Source organism: Macaca nemestrina, chromosome 1, assembly GCF_043159975.1.
Source record: "Macaca nemestrina isolate mMacNem1 chromosome 1, mMacNem.hap1, whole genome shotgun sequence".
NCBI lineage: Eukaryota > Metazoa > Chordata > Mammalia > Primates > Cercopithecidae > Macaca > Macaca nemestrina.
Genome location: NC_092125.1, coordinates 112,348,239 through 112,361,541, shown reverse-complemented (window position 1 = coordinate 112,361,541; position 13,303 = coordinate 112,348,239). Strand labels below are relative to the sequence as shown.

The 13,303-nt window shown below is 39.5% G+C and overlaps 1 protein-coding gene across 1 annotated transcript in view; it reads right to left on the bottom strand.

Moving 5' to 3' along the window:
• LOC105479033 (ring finger protein 115) overlaps nucleotides 1–13,303 on the bottom strand; it is an 84,335-nt gene that overhangs the window by 26,212 nt on the left and 44,820 nt on the right. The window contains exon 4 of the mRNA XM_011736809.3: nucleotides 3,879–4,087. Coding sequence (XP_011735111.1) covers nucleotides 3,879–4,087 — 209 coding nt within the window. The remainder of the gene's footprint in view (nucleotides 1–3,878; nucleotides 4,088–13,303) is intronic.

Below are 13,303 nucleotides of genomic sequence, written 5' to 3'. Positions count from 1 at the left end.
ATACAGAAGTAAGCACCTAACTTTTCCTTTTGTCTCCCATAATAGTTATGGCTAGGGATTTACACATTAAAACACATATATTCATATATTTTTTTATTTCTCCTTTATATTAATTGGAGAACTGTGTGTGTGTATATATATGCATATGTGTTTTTATTATGTTTTATAGCTTATATTATCAATAAGTTTCTAATCAGAATAGTAGAGGGCATTACAAGACAATTGTTATAATAGGGAGATGTTGGGTCTGATATAGCTAACAACCATTTGAGCTATGTGAACCAACACATTCTAGTTTTTTGGGTTTTTTTGAGACAGAGTTGTGCTCTGTCACCCAGGTTGGAGCAATCTCGGCTTACTACAATCTCCACCTCCCAGGTTCAAGCGATTCTCCTGCCTTAGCTTCCCAAGTAGCTGGGATTGCAGGCATGTGCCACCATGCCCAGCTAAATTTTTTTAATGTTTAGTAGAGATGGGGTTTCGCCATGTTGGCCAGGCTGGTCTTGAACTGGCCTCAAGTGATCTGCCCACCTTGGCCTCCCAAAGTGCTGGGATTATAGGCATGAGCTACTGCACCTGGCCGCCGGTTAGTTTTTTCTTAAGTTATATTAAATTGAATTTCTATCACTTGTAACCAAAGAGTTCTAACATAACCATAAAAAGCATTAAGAAAATATAAAAATTAAATTTTAAATCTTGGAGTAAGAAGAGCCTCTTTTTTTTTTTTGAGACAAGCAAGGACTCACTTCTGTTGCCCAGGCTGGAGTGCAGTGGTGCAATCACTGCTCAGTGCAGCCACAACCTCCCAGGCTCAAGCGATCCTCACACTCATCCTCTGGAGTAGCTGGGACTACAGGCACATGCCACCATGCTCAGCTGATTTTTCATTTTTTGTAAAGATGAGGTCTTGCCATGTTGCCCAGGGTGATCTTAAATTCCTGGGCTCAAGCAATCGTCCCAGAAGTTTGAGACCAGCCTGGGCAACATAGCGAGACTTCATCTTTACAAAAAAAATTTAAAAATTGGCCAAGCGTTACAGGCATGGTGGTACATGCCTGTAATCCAAGCTACTTGGGAGGCTAAGGCAGGAGGATTGTGTGAGCCCAGAAGTTTGAGGCTCAGTGAGCTATGATCACACCACTCTACTCCAGCCTGGGCAACAGAGCAAGACTCTTATTACAAAATAAAGAAAGAAGAAGAAGAAGAAAAAGTAATTTCAAGGGGGAAGAAAAAAGATTAAAAGGGTTGAATTCAGTGAACTAGACCTATACAATAAGGATTTTAAAGTATCCACTGGGTCTGCAATTATTAATAGAAAGTCACCAGGGACTTTAGTGAAAGGAGGGCCAGACTACAGCAGGTAGAAGAATAATGAAAGATAAAAAAGTAAACACAAACAACTCTTAAGAAATTTTATTGAACAGGAAAGGAAAAAGATTACTAGGCAGTAACTGGAACAGTAATTCTCAATTCTGGCTACAATAAGAATAACTTCAGGAGCTTTTTAAAATTACCAATGCCTGGTTTCACCCAGACTAATAAAATCACAGTCCCTGGTGATGGAGTCCAGGTACCAGTTTAAAAGATATCCTCAGTGACAACGATTTACAGCCAGGACTGAAAAACACAGAGCTAAAGAGTAAAACAGTGGCCAAAGGGCATTAACTGGGAAAGAAAGCAGGAAGAAGAAGATGGATGATACAAAATCCCAGACGAAACAGCTAGAGAATGGGTCAGAACATGGGCTGATAGGCTTGCCTTGAAAAAAAAACAAAGGACACCTCATCTCAGGAGGCTCGAAGGAGAAATGAATGTTGATATAGAGAAACTGGGCACAGGGATTTGGGGAGTTCATGCCCAAGGCCCCAATTTTCATAAAGGAGAATATAAATCAGCTTCTGAGAAATTTGAAGAATGAAATTTAGTGAAAATTAAAATATCTGTTGAGGGAATGCAAAACAAAAGCCTAATCAAAAGCATGAAATCTGGTGGCGATTAAATGCACCTTACTATCTGCAGGGGCATGATTGGGAACATTTATGTGACTTTTCTAAAGCAGTATTGAACCATCCCCTAGTAAAGGAGCAAGGAAATGTGAATCACAGCACTGCTCCAAAATTGGCCATTTAGTGGGTGGAATGGAGGAAAAAAAAAAAAAAAGATGCATAGGAGGTAAAAGTTTAGACGAACCGTAGTTGAGAAACTCAATAATGGGATCTCAAATCTCAAAACAGGTAGAAAAGGGAAAGTAATCTACACACAGTTTAACTGGCACAGGATACAGTAGTTTTAACTCTGGGTGCCATAAGCTATTAAAACAATGTAATTCACTGATTTTTGTCCTAGACAATCTCATTAAATCAGATTTCCCATATCCTGTATTTGTTCCATGAAGCGATGTCTGCAACTAACTTTGAAATGCACAAAACATAAGATGAACTAATGGAGAGCTAGATGGATAGATATGTAATAAAGCAAGTATAGTAAAATGTAATAAAGCCTAGAAGGTGTGTGTTGGGGGAGGGGGGAGTGTAGGCTCTAGAACAGCACTGTTCGATAGAACTTTCTAAGATAATGGAAATTTTCTATAATATGTTCTGTCAAATACGGTAACTATTAGCTACATGTGGCCAATGGGCCCTCAAAATACAGCTATTTGGGATTGAGGTCTTTGAATTCTGAGTTTTATTAACTTTTGGTTAACTTAAATGTAAACATATAGCTACATGTGGCTAGCAGCTACCATATGAGACAGTGCCGCACTAGATTCATAAAGCCCTAGATTCAAGTCTTAGATACACCAATGGCTGTTACCTTATTTCTGAGACTCAGTTAATTATTTTATAAAATGAAAACAGCAATAGCACCTATTACTTCACACAAATTAAACAACATAAAGCAGATAAAGCATGAAGCACAGTCCTCTACATATGGTAAACACTTAATAAAATTAACTTTTATTATTCCAACTAAATGAGATCCATGAGCAAAACCATCTATTTGACTCATCATTGTGCTCCTACTGTCCAGTACAGTGCCCCATACAAAAAAGACACTCAACAAACATGTATTACATGAATGTTTTTACAGTCATAAGACTTTATATTTATCCTATTAAATTTGTTTCCTTTCTTCACAAAAAGCAGATACTTGATTCAATTTCATGTTAAGTCCATTGTTCCAATCTGTTGAAATATTTAACCCTAATGCCTATATATTTGATACCCTTTTGAAATTTTGATAAATATACGGCTATAGTTTGAATGTGCCCTCCTCAAAAATTCATGTGTTGGAAACTTAATCCCCAATGGAGCAGTGTTGAAAAAGAGACTTTAAGAGATGAATCTCCCATGAGTGGATTAAATGCCTTCATCTCGGAAGTGGATTAGTTATTGTGGAGTGAGTTCCTAATAAAAAGGATGAGTCTGGCACCTTTCTTTCTTGCTCATGCATGCTCTCTTGCCCTTCTGCCTTCAAACATGGAACGACACAGCAAGAAGGCCCTCGCCAGATGCAGATCCCTCAATCTTGGCCTTCTCAGCCTCCAGAAATACAAGAAATGAATCTCTGTTCTTTATAAATCACCCAGTCTCAGGCATTCTGTTATAGCTACACAAAATGGACTGAGACACATATCGTCTATATATTAATTTAAGACATTAATAAAAACGTTAATCAGAGACGTATAACATTTCTCACTCTCTAGTTCATCATCAGGTGAGTACTAACATTCAATTTAGCTTCATTTTCATTCTTTCTACTTACGTCCATCTTGTCCACAAAGGTAGTAAGTATGAGACCCTTATAAAGATTAGATTACACCAATTTGTCCTTCACTGAAACTACCTTAAAAAGTAACTTTAAAAACAACAACTCACCCTTCAATAGCTGGAGATCTGTCAGGACGAGAACTTCCTCGAGATCTGTATCTCCGACCCAATGGTAACCGTGGAGGCCTTGCTCCCCAGAAGTCAGTGTGAGTCTGGTGACCCCTTTCATTGGCTCTATTATCTTGGTCCAGTGGATTGCCACTTAGAAATGGTCTAAAATCTTGAAAAAACATTGTGTGATCCAAATGGCCCCAAAGCTAGTAAAGACCAGAAATAAGTCACGTGTTAGAAAAATCAATCAATAAACACCTGGATTGTTTACAGTTTTTTATATTACAAATGGCCGCCGTGATTATTACTGGATGTGTCTGCTGCTGCAGAGGTACAAGAGTTTTTACGTTTTTGGTCTGTCCAACTATTACATGATCCATACATCTTCAACTTTACTGGGTAGCGACAAATTGTTTTCCAAACTGGTTGCAGCAATTTATACACCCACCAAATGTTTAAGAGTTTCTATTGTGCTACATCCTGGCAAGCACTTGATATCACAGGACTGTTTTTAAAAAAAGTTTTTAACAATTTGGTGAATAGAAAATGATTTTCCAATGTGGGGTTTTTGGTTTTGCTGTGTAAGAAAAATTACGAATGTTTAATTAAAATGCGTATGTTTTGGTCCTATGCCAAAAAGAAAATTTAATAGATCTGTGGTGAGCCTGAAGACTCCTTTTAGCATTTCTTACAGGGCAGGTCTATTAATAATGAAGCCCCCTCAGCTATTATCTGGGTATGTCATGATTTCTCCTTAATTCCTGAAAGATAGCTTTGCCAGATTTAGAATTATTGGTTGGCAGGTCTGTCTTGCATCACCTGAAATATGTCATTCCACTGCCTTCTAGCCTCCATGGTTTCTGCTAAGAAATCAACAGAAATTCATCTTATTTAAGATCTCTTATATGTTACAAGTTGCTTCTCTCTTGCTGCTTCCAAGATTCTTTATCTCTGGCTTTTGAAATTTTAATTACAATGTGTCTTGTATGGGATGTCTTTGAGTTTACCCTTCTTGGGTGTTAGCTTAGCTTCCTGGATGTGTATATTCATGCCTTGTCAAATTTGAAATGGTTTCGGCAATTATTTCTTAAACATGTTTTCTGCACCTTCCTCCCTCTCCTTACCATGATACATACGTTGGTATCCCACACATCTCTTGGGCTCTGTTCATTTTTCTTCAATCTTTTAAATGTGTGCTCTTCAAACTGTATAATTTCAGTGGACCTATCTTCAAGTTCACTGATTCTTCTGTCTGCTCATATCTTTTGTTGAGCTCCCTTAGTGAATTTTCATTTCAATTATTGTAATCTTCAGCTCCAAAATTTATTTGCTTACTTTTAAAAACTTCTATCTCTTTACTGATATTCTCTATTTGTTGAGATATTATTACCTTGAATCCCTTTACTTCTTTGTCCATGGTGTCCTCTAAGCTCTTTGAGTATACTTAAGACAGCTGATTTAAACTTTTTGTCTAGTAATTCTAGTATTAGTGCTTCCTCGGGGTAGTTTCTGTTCATTTCTTTTTTCTTGTGAATGAGGCATATTTTCTAGATTTTTCACATGCTTCGTAATTTTTTAAAAAACTGAACATTTATAATGCGTAAAAAATAAAACAAAAAACAAAAAGAGATGGGTGCAGTGGTGTGTGCCTATAATTCTGGCTACTCATGAAGCTGAGGTGGATCGCTTGAGTCAACGAGTTCAAGATTAACCTGAGCAACATAGCAAGACCACATTTCAAAACAAACAAATAAACCAAAGAGAAAAAAAAAAGAAACAAAAAAAGAAAAAGACGGCCAGGCGCGGTGGCTCACACCTGTAATCCCAGCACTTTGGGAGGCCGAGGCGGGTGGATCACCTGAGGTTGGGAGTTCAAGACCAGCCTGACCACCATGGAGAAACCCTGTCTCTACTAAAAATACAAAATTAGCCGGGCATGGTGGCACATGCCTATAATCCCAGCTACTAGGGAGGCTGAGGCAGGAGAATCGCTTGAACCTGGGAGATGGAGGTGGTGGTGAGCCGAGATCGTGCCATTGCTCTCCAGCCTGGGCAACAAGAGTGAAACTCCGTCCCAAAAAAAGAAAAAGAAAAGTAAAATGCTCGCCAGGTCTTTGCTGATTAGCTGTTGGGGCACTCCTTCAAAACTCAGCCAGGGCCTTTATAAATCTGCCTTAATACTCACTTCCTGCTTGTGCTGAACCTAAAGACAAGCCAAGGTGAAAGCTAACGGCCTTGTCTTTTCTGAGCATGCATACTGCCCTGAGCTGTGCACTTGGCTTTCCAGTTTCTCATCCACAACAGCTTTTCAAAGCTCCTATTCCTCCACAAAAACTCACTCTACAGCTTTTCCTCTCAGGCTTTCAATATCTTATTGTTTGCCCTGGTTTTTTGTTTGGTTGGTTGGTTAGTTGGTTGGTTGATTTTTGCCCCTAGTGGCAGTCCTTCGGGGAAAGGACAAAACAGAACACATAACCCCTTAGGAGGAAGAGGGTTCACTCTCTGGAATCAGGCACCAGCATGGGGAACACAGGCTCTCATCTTCAAGACTACAGCCATACCAGGAAGGAAGGTGAGGCTAGGGTAAGCTAAAATGCTACAAAGATCTCTTATCTTGTTTCAGTGCCCTTTCTTCTGGTGAAGTATTTGCTTGGCTGCTGTAAACCTTTGACTATCTTTCCAGAGTTTCGATAAGCTTGATTCTGACTTTTTTGTCAAGGTATTTGGTGTTTCTGCAGAGGGATGACCCCCAGAAGCTCCTACTCTGCCATTTTCACTGACATCACCCTGTCATTGTGGTTTTAGCTTGCTTTCCCTGATACTAATATACTAATAAGGCTAAACATCCTGTCATGTAATATTTACCAGCCATTCCTATGTCTTCTCTTCCCTGCTGCACCCCCCCAGCCTTTTTCTTTCTTTTCTTTTTTTTTTTTTTTTTTTTGATGTTTTAGAAATCCAAAAATTTCTTTCTTTTTTTTTTTTTTCCTTTTTGAGATGGAGTCTTGCTCTGTCACCCAGGCTGGGGTGCAGTGGCACGATCTCGGTTCACTGCAAACTCCACCTCCTAGGTTCAAGCCATTCTCCTGCCTCAGCCTCCCGAGAAGCTGGGATTACAGGCATGTGCTACCATGCCCGGTTAATTTTTCATATTTTCAGTAGAGATGGGTTTCACCATGTTGGCCAGGCTAGTCTCAAACTCCTGACCTCAAGTAATCCGCCCACCTCGGCCTCCCAAAGTGCTGGGATTACAGGCGTGAGCCATGGCACCCAGCCACATTTATTTCTTAAATTTAAATCATATTCTTGTTAAATCACACAGAGTTTACTTTTTTAGCACTCATCAGTTGTTTCAACTAAATCAGTTTTAAATCTCTATTCTTTCTCTTTTATGTCTTCTCTTCTTTCATGTCTTTTGTCCATTTTCCCATTGAACTGACTTTCTAATTGCCTTAGTATCTTTTTTTAAAATTCTGTATTTTAATAGTTAATTCCTGGTAACAGAAATGCAACTGATTTTTGTATACTGACCTTAGTATACAGAAAATTTGCTGAACTCTTAATAATAATTTGTGTACATAGAAAACCCAAAAACAGGCTGGGCACAGTGGCTTATGCCTGTAATCCTAGCACTTTGGGAGGCCAAGGCAGGAGGATCACTTGAGTCCAGGAGTTCAAGAACAGTCTGGGCAACACAGTGAGATCCTGTCTCTACAAAAAATTTAAACATTAGGTGAGTGTGGTAGCATGCACCGTTAAGTCCCAGCTACTCAGGAGGCTGAGTGGGGAGGATCACTTGAACCCAGGATCCTGAGCTCAAGATCATGAGGTCGAGGTTACAGTGAGCTATACAGAATCCTAATTATATGCTATGTTTTTTCATATACATACATACCTATGGTAAAGTTTAATTTATAACTTATAACTTAATTTATAACTTAGGCATCGTAAGAAATTAACAATAACTAATAATAGAATAGTTATAACAATATATAATAATAAAAGTTTTGTGAATGTGGTTTTTTGTTTTTTGTTTTTGAGACAAGGTCTCAACTCTGTAGCTCAGGCTGGAGTACAATGGCGTAACCATGGTTCACTGCAGCCTCAATCTCCTAGGCTCAAGTGATACTCCTACCTCAATCCCCCAAGTAGCTAGGACTACAGGGACGTACCATCACACTTAGCTAATTTTAAAAAAAATTTTTTTTTTTTTTAGAGATGAGGTCTAATTTTGTTGCTCAGGCTAGTCTCAAATATCTGGCTTAAAGTAATCCTCCTGCCTCAGCCTCCCAAAGTACTAGGATTGAACTATGAGCCTCTGTGCCCCACTTTAAAATATCTTATTGTAGCTGGGCATAGTAGTTCAAGCCTATAATCCCAGCACTTTGAGAGGCTGAGGTGGGAGGATCACTTGAGGCCAGGAGTTTGAGACCAGCCTGGCCAACATGGTGAAACCTTGTCTCTACTAAAAATATAAAAAAATTAGCCAGGCATGGTGGCATACACCTGTAGTCCCAGCTACTCAGGAGGCTGAGGCATAAGAATCGCTCAAACCCAGGAGGCTGAGATTGCAGTGAGCCGAGATCACTCCATGGCACTTCACCCTGGGCAACAGAGCAAGACCCTGTCTCAAAAAAATAAAAATAAATAAAATAAGATATCTTATTGTGGTATACTCACCTATTTTCAGGCCCTGGTTGACCACAGGGTAAGGGGGGGGCTACTGTACCAATTTAGACTCCTACCAGAGTATAAAAGCTTACATTTACCACTACTCTGACCAACGTTTTTTTTTTTTAAGAAGGAGTCTCGCTCTGTCGCCCAGTCTAGAGTGCATTGGCACGATCTTGGCTCACTGCATTCTCCGCCTCCCAGGCGCAAGCCATTCTCCTGCCTCAGCCTCCCGAGTAGCTGGGATTACAGGCGTCTGCCACCGTGCCCAATTAATTTTTGTATTTTCAATAGAGACGGGGTTTCACCATGTTGGCCAGGCTAGTCTTGAACTCCTGACCTCAGGTGATGCACCCACCTTGGCCTCCTAGAACACTGCAATTACAGGCATGAGCCACCACACCCAGCCTGACCAACATTTTTTAAAAGTTTTAAAAATTCCAATACATAAGCTGAAGAACAAAAAGTAATATGCAGAGTAAAAACATCAGTTAGATTTCTCAGCCAGGCACAGTGGCTCACATCTGTAATCCCAGCACTTTGGGAGGCTGAGGCGGGTGGATCACCTGACGTGAGGAGTTCAACACCAGCCTAACACGGTGAAACTCCATCTCTACTAAAAATACAAAAAGTTAGCTGGGCATGGTGGAGCATGCCTGTAATCCCAGCTACTTGGGAAGCTGAGGTAGAAGAATTGCTTGAACCCGGGAGACAGAGGTTGCAGTGAGCTAAGATCGCGCCATTGCACACTCCAGCCTGGGCAACAAGAATGAAACTGTGTCTCAAAAAAAAAAAAAAAAAAAAGATTTCTCTAAATACTGGTGACATAAAACACCTTTTCATTTTAACTGCCATTTGCACTTCTTATCAAATCTGCCTTATTTCCCTTTACTTTCCAGTTACAGTCTTCAACTATTAGAGATCACTGGTTTCTAGTCTGAAAAATTGTCTAGAACACAAGAATTCTCTTGACCCAAAATTCCAAAGTAAACGCAAGATTTAAAAACCTAAAACTATACTTGTCTTCAATAAGTGAAAAAGTACGAGCAGACTCCTCCATGTTCTCAATCATCTATCTCACGAAGATAATTACAAGAAGAACTATGATTCCCTTACTATATACGATTCCACAACATTTGCTCACAGAAAACAACTCTCAAAGTAACCATTAGTTTCATTATAATTTAAAAATAAAATATTTAAAATCTTGACTGGAAGAAAAGTCAAGCACCAAGTTCATAATAATCTGCTTTGATACTAACATACTTTTAGATGACTATAAATTGTTATCACACCTAATAATATATAAAATTTCTAAAGGATCCATGCTTAAAAACAGCTTCAGCCGGGTGTGGTGGCTCACGCCTGTAATCCCAGCACTTTGGGAGGCCGAGGCGGGTGGATCATGAGGTCAGGAGATCGAGACCATCCTGGCTAACACAGTGAAATCCCATCTCTACTAAAAATACAAAAAATTACCCGGGCGTGGCGGAGGGCCCACGCATGGCGGAGTCCCAGCTACTCGGGAGGCTGAGGCAGGAGAATGGTGTGAACCTGGGAGGCGGAGCTTGCAGTGAGCCGAGATCGCGCCACTGCAATCCAGCCTCAGCGACTGAGCGAGACTCCGTCTCAAAAACAACAACAACAACAACAACAACAAAAAACAGCTTCAACATCATAACGAGGCATTTTTCAACTTGTATAGAAAGTGCAAATTAGTGCAAATTAATAGTAACAGTCAATGTATTTGTGGCCTATTTTAATCTCAAAATAATAGTGTACCCTGACCAAAGAACACAGGACAGCAGAGCACACCTCACAAATTTATACCAAATCAGCACTAAGGATAAAAATAGCTTCAGGTCATTTGTCTCTGAGTAGACTTAGATAAGCATAAAAGAAAAAAAAAAAAGCTCATACAACAAAACTGGGTATTTAGGACACAGCTTACATAAGTAAAAACTAATAGGGAACACTATCATAGAGTTTTGCTAAAATAGTCTAAAGAATCACAGAGACAGTTTGACAAGTTTTGCCTTGAAAACCTGAAAACATTACTCTGAATATAAGTACAATGACAGTATTTCTGAAAATATTTGGGGTGAACTACTTTCACATTCAAAATAAAAAACAGGATGGACAATATCTTCCATTTAGCAGAACTTGCTCTACACTAACCATGATCACATCAGCACTTCTTAAAATATTATGGTATGGTCCTCAAAAACGTAAACAGTTACCAAATGACCCAGCAATTTCACTCCTAGTTATATAACCAAGAAAATTAAAAACATATGATCACACAAAAACTTGTACAAAAATATTTAGAGCAGCATTATTATTCATAACAGGCAAAAAGTGTAAACAACTTAAATGTCCATCAACTGATGAAGAATAAATAAAATGTGGAATATCCATACAATGTAGTATTATGCAGCCATAAAAATGAATGAAGTACTGATACACGCTACAGCATGGATGAACCTTGAAAACAGTATGCTAAGTAGAAAAGAGTCGGTCACAAAGGTTCACATATTACGTGATTTCATTTATAACAAATATCCTATATATGCAAATCCATAGAGACAGAAAATAGATTGGTGGTTGCCTAGGGCTGAGAGAACTGTGGAGAAGTATGTAGTGACTACTAAGGTGTATGGGGATTTTTTTGCGGATGATGAAAAAGTTCTAAATCAGTGGTAAACGGTTGTACAACTCTGTGAATATACTAAAACCACTTAGTTGTATACTTTAACAGGGTGAATTACATAGTATATGAATTATATCTCAAAAAATAATATTAGAGTCTATAAAGATGAGTCAATTAAGGGTAAATAATTTTATAATTATTAACCTTAGAAACGTAATCTCGAAAAAGTTCACAGGTGATTTTGTGAAAACATTAAAGCAAAGCAAGGAAGACACTCATCACTCCGAAATGTTTCCTCGTGTGCCTTTATAATCCTTCCCTCCTGCCCCTCCCCATCCCCAAGCAACCCCTGATCTTTCTGTGGTATGCGTTTTTTAGAATTTTATGTAAAGGGCATCGTATTGTATGTACTCTTCAACAGAGGAATGATGTAGCTGATTAGTGAATAGCAAAGTCTAATCTCTAATGATTTCACATTTCTCCAGCAAGTGAAGTTGCACAAATGCAAAATAAGAGGTTCTGATTATGTGTGCCTGCTCTGCAGACTCTAATTCTCAGGTAGGTCATCCTGTATAAACTTAGGATGTCCATTTGGCCACAGTTCAACTTTGTGTTCCAATTCAGCTGAATAAAAATTAAATTTTTATATCCATCTGTCCGGTGTTCTGTTTTATTTCTCAGTATGTTGTAGACTTAGGTAGAAGAAGTATGATCAATGATCAACCATCATATATAACTAGACATGCCTAACACAGGATAATAGTTCAATAAATATAGTGTAGCCATTAAAGAATATGAAGTCCTAAATTTTTTTTTCTTTTTTTTTTGAGACAGGGTCTCACTTGGACACCCAGGCTGGGGTACAGTGGCACGATCTCAGCTCACTGCAATCTCTGCCTCCCAGGCTCAAGAGACTCTCCCACCTCCGCCTCTCGAATAGCTGGGACTACAGGCATATGCCACTACACCTGGCTAACTTTTTATTTTTATTTTTGTAGAGACAGGGTTTTACCATGTTGCCCAGGCCAGTCTTGAACTCCTGGGCTCAAGCGATACGCCTGCCTCCACCCTTCCAAAGTGCTAGGATTACAAGCGTGAGCCACCATGTCCAGCTATAATTCTATTAACTATAGAGAGACAAGTAAAAGGTTTATGACATAATACCAAGTAAATTTTTAGAGGCAGAAATACGATATACTCTATGACAGCAACTCTAAACAGTTATGAGGTATGCATATGAGAAATGAGAAGTATGCTAAAAAATGCATAAAGCTATAATCAAGTAATGAGAATATGGGATATTTCTTTTTTTTTTTTGAGACAGAGTCTTGCTCTGTTGCTTAGGCTAGAGTGCAGTAGTGCGATCTCAACTCATTGCAACCTCCGCCTCCTGGGTTCAAGCGATTCTCCTGCCTCAGCTTCCCGAACAGCTGGGATTACAGGTGCCCATCACCACACCCAGTTATTTTTTTTATTTTTAGTAAAGATGGGGGGGTTTCGCCACAGTGGTCAGGCTGGTCTGGAACTCCTGACCTCACGTGATCTGCACACCCGGCAGATATTTCTCATTTTTAAAAAAGCTTAGGCCGAGGCACAGTGGCTCATGCCTGTAATCCCAGCACTCTGGGAGGCCAAGACGGGAGGATCACCTGAGGTCAGGAGTTCCAGACGAGCCTGGCCAACTTGGTAAAATACAAAATTACAAAAATTATAAATTATTTTACTTGGTAAAATACTAAAAATACAAAAATCAGTCACGCTAGGTGGCGGGGGCCTGTAATCTAAGCTACTCAGGAGGCTGAGGTGAGAGAATCACCCAAACCCAGGAGGCAGAGGTTGCAGTAAGCCGAGATCATGCCACTGCACTCCAGCCTGGGCAACAGAGCAAGACTCCGCCTCAAAAAAACAAAAACAAAAAAGCTTAAGGTTGTTATTTTTCAGTATCTACACCTTAGGACAAAATCTGAAAGGAAATGTATGGAAAAAGGGAGCTCTTAGAATAGTGAAACTCGAATGGGCGCAGTGGCTTACACCTGTAATCCCAGCACTTCGAGAGGCCAAGGCGGGCGGATCACGAGGTCAGGAGACTGAGACCATCCTG